At 38.8% G+C, this 3,084-nt stretch overlaps 1 protein-coding gene across 1 annotated transcript; it reads left to right on the top strand.

The window, feature by feature from the left end:
- The first annotated feature begins 1,093 nt into the window (after positions 1-1,093).
- OR52N4 (olfactory receptor family 52 subfamily N member 4) lies at positions 1,094-2,809 on the top strand. Its single transcript, XM_005595603.4, has 2 exons — positions 1,094-1,156; positions 1,553-2,809. The coding sequence occupies exon 2, from the start codon at positions 1,606-1,608 to the stop codon at positions 2,569-2,571; it is 966 nt and encodes a 321-aa protein (XP_005595660.3). The 5' UTR covers positions 1,094-1,156; positions 1,553-1,605; the 3' UTR covers positions 2,572-2,809.
- The last annotated feature ends 275 nt before the right edge of the window (positions 2,810-3,084 follow it).

Genomic DNA, 3,084 nt, shown 5'->3' with positions numbered 1-3,084 from the left:
AAGTACTTTCTATATTTTGTGTATGTATGCATTTGGATATCTTCTAGTTTGTGTTGACTAGATACATAAAGAACAAAAAAGATATCTTGAAAACTGAAAATACTGAATCAAAACTTCATTGACTTTTTTAATTTTAAATTTTTGTGGGCACATAGTAGGTGTATATATTCATGAGTGTATGAGGTATTTTGATAGAAGCATACAATGTGTAATAATCCCATTAAAGGCCCGGGCACAGTGGCTCACGCCTGTAATCCCAGCACTTTGGGAGGTTGATGCGGTTGGATTACCTGAGGTCAGGAGTTCGAGACCAACCTGACCAATGTGATGAAACCCCGTCTATGATAAAATACAAAAATTAGCCAGGCATGGTGGTGTGTGTCTGTAGTCCCAGCTACTCGGGAGAATGAGACAGGAGAATTGCTTGAACCTGGGAGGTGGAGGTTGCAACCGAGATTGTGCCACTGCACTCCAGCCTGGGTGACAGCAAGACTCTGCCTCAAAAAAAAAAAAAAAAAAAAAAAAAAAAAAAAAAAAAAAAATCCCATTAAAGTAAATAGGGGTATCCATCGTCTCAAACATTTATCCTTTGTGTTACAGACAACCCAATTATACTGTTTTAGTTTTTTTTTTTTTTTTTTAATTTTTTTTTATTTTGAGACAGAGTCTTGCTCTGTCGCCCAGGCTGGAATGCAGTGGCGCTATCTCGGCTCACTGCAAGCTCCGCCTCCCAGGTTCACGCCATTGTCCTGCCTCAGCCTCCCGAGTAGCTGGGACTACAAGCACCTGCCACCACGCCCGGCTAATTTTTTGTATTTTCGGTAGAGACGGGGTTTCACCATGTTAGCCAGGATGGTCTCGATCTCCTGACCTCGTGATTAACCCACCTCAGCCTCCCAAAGTGCTGGGATTACAGGCGTGAGCCACCACTCCTGGCCCTCTTTTAGTCATTTTAAAATATACAATTAAATTATTATTGACTATAGACACCCAATAAATTTACTAATTTTTGAGACTCCAAACTTCATTGAGTAATAACTTAATTAAAATTTCCAAATTCTTTGAACAGTGCCTGAGTACCTAAGAATAAATATCAGTCATTCATTAAGAATAAAAATTAAAAAGTCAGCATCTCATCTCTTGGATCATCAGTGAGGTAATCAAATGACTCTTCTTTAAAATAACGTCTATATTGAGATGAGTATAGTTATACTTAAGTAAGATATTCTAATAAAAATATCAGAATTATACTTGATTATAAATTTGAAAAGTCAGAATTATACTTGATTATAAATCTATGAGATTGGGAATATGTCTTTTTATAAAAGAATTAATGTTTGATTTGCATCTGTGTTGAAAACTTAGACTGCTCAATAAGAATTTTTTACTGAATCAATAAATTAATCAATAAAACTAAACAGACAAACAAAATTATTCCTCAGAAATTTTGTTGTTGGACCATTAAAATGCATTATGGAATTTTTGAAAGTTGGGGGGAGAGGGAGACAGTAAACATAACCTATATTTTCTCTTGTCTTTTTCCTAACTCTAGGAAAACCCAAATAGCTCAAATTTTGAGCTATTTCATAACCTACCAGACTTATCATGCTAACACTGAATAAAACAGACCTAATACCAGCTTCATTTATTCTGAATGGAGTCCCAGGACTGGAAGACACACAACTCTGGATTTCCTTCCCATTCTGCTCTATGTATGTTGTGGCTATGATAGGGAATTGTGGACTCCTCTTCCTCATTCGCTATGAGGATGCCCTGCACAAACCCATGTACTACTTCTTGGCCATGCTTTCCTTTACTGACCTTGTTATGTGCTCTAGTACAATCCCTAAAGCCCTCTGCATCTTCTGGTTTCATCTCAAGGACATTGGATTTGATGAATGCCTTGTCCAGATGTTCTTCATCCACACCTTCACAGGGATGGAGTCTGGGGTGCTTATGCTTATGGCCCTGGATCGCTATGTGGCCATCTGCTATCCCTTACGCTATTCAACTATCCTCGCAAATCCTGTCATTGCGAAGGTTGGGCTTGCTACCTTTCTGAGAGGGGTACTACTCATTATTCCCTTTACTTTCCTCACCAAGCGCTTGCCCTACTGCAGAGGCAATATACTTCCCCATACCTACTGTGACCACATGTCTGTAGCCAAATTGTCCTGTGGTAATGTCAAGGTCAATGCCATCTATGGTCTGATGGTTGCCCTTCTGATTGGGGGCTTTGACATACTGTGTATCACAGTCTCTTATACCATGATTCTCCGGGTGGTGATCAGCCTCTCCTCAGCAGATGCTCGGCAGAAGGCCTTTAATACCTGCACTGCCCACATTTGTGCCATTGTTTTCTCCTATACTCCAGCTTTCTTCTCCTTCTTTTCCCACCGCTTTGGAGAACACACAATCCCCCCTTCTTGCCACATCATTGTAGCTAATATTTATCTGCTCCTACCACCCACTATGAACCCCATTGTCTATGGGGTGAAAACCAAACAGATACGAGACTGTGTCATAAGGATCCTTTCAGGTTCTAAGGATGCCAAATCTTATAGCATGTGAATGAACACTTGCCAGGAGTGAGAAGAGAAGGAAAGAATTACTTCTATTTGCCTCATGCAGGAGCTGATAAAATCTTTCTGGAAGTACTGTATTGATCATAAAACGGAGTGCATTCTCAGTAAGTACCTTGGGAATCTCAACATCACTGGAAGGCCCACCAACATTTCTGTATATTTTATACCTTCTCAGTCATGTGAAGGACCAGTTTAATAATTAAACCATATTTTATTTGACATAACCTGATGAGTCCATTTTTTATGAAAAGAAAAATCTAAGTAGAAGGAGATGATGTGAGTCCTCTTTTCAATGATCACGGTTTTCAGATTAATAGGCAGTTATTACTTTTGTCTGGAAAACATGTGCTATATATTTCTCATAACTACCAAAAACCCATTTCTTCAATGACATTTTCCTGAAGGAGAAACTAGAGTGTATCCCATAAAGTCATTACTATAATGAGTTTTAAGTCTCTAAGCATCTAACTAAATTAATATTAGGCTACTGAATAGGTCA

The sequence above is a fragment of the Macaca fascicularis genome, chromosome 14 (assembly GCF_037993035.2).
Source record: "Macaca fascicularis isolate 582-1 chromosome 14, T2T-MFA8v1.1".
In the NCBI taxonomy this organism is placed as follows: Eukaryota; Metazoa; Chordata; class Mammalia; order Primates; family Cercopithecidae; genus Macaca; species Macaca fascicularis.
Note: the sequence above shows the minus strand (reverse complement) of the source record. Positions and strands in the feature narration are given on the sequence as shown.

Excerpts from the sequence above, each read along its gene's own strand:
- OR52N4 (XM_005595603.4), top strand. The coding sequence starts at position 1,606 with ATGCTAACACTGAATAAAACAGACCTAATACCAGCTTCATTTATTCTG.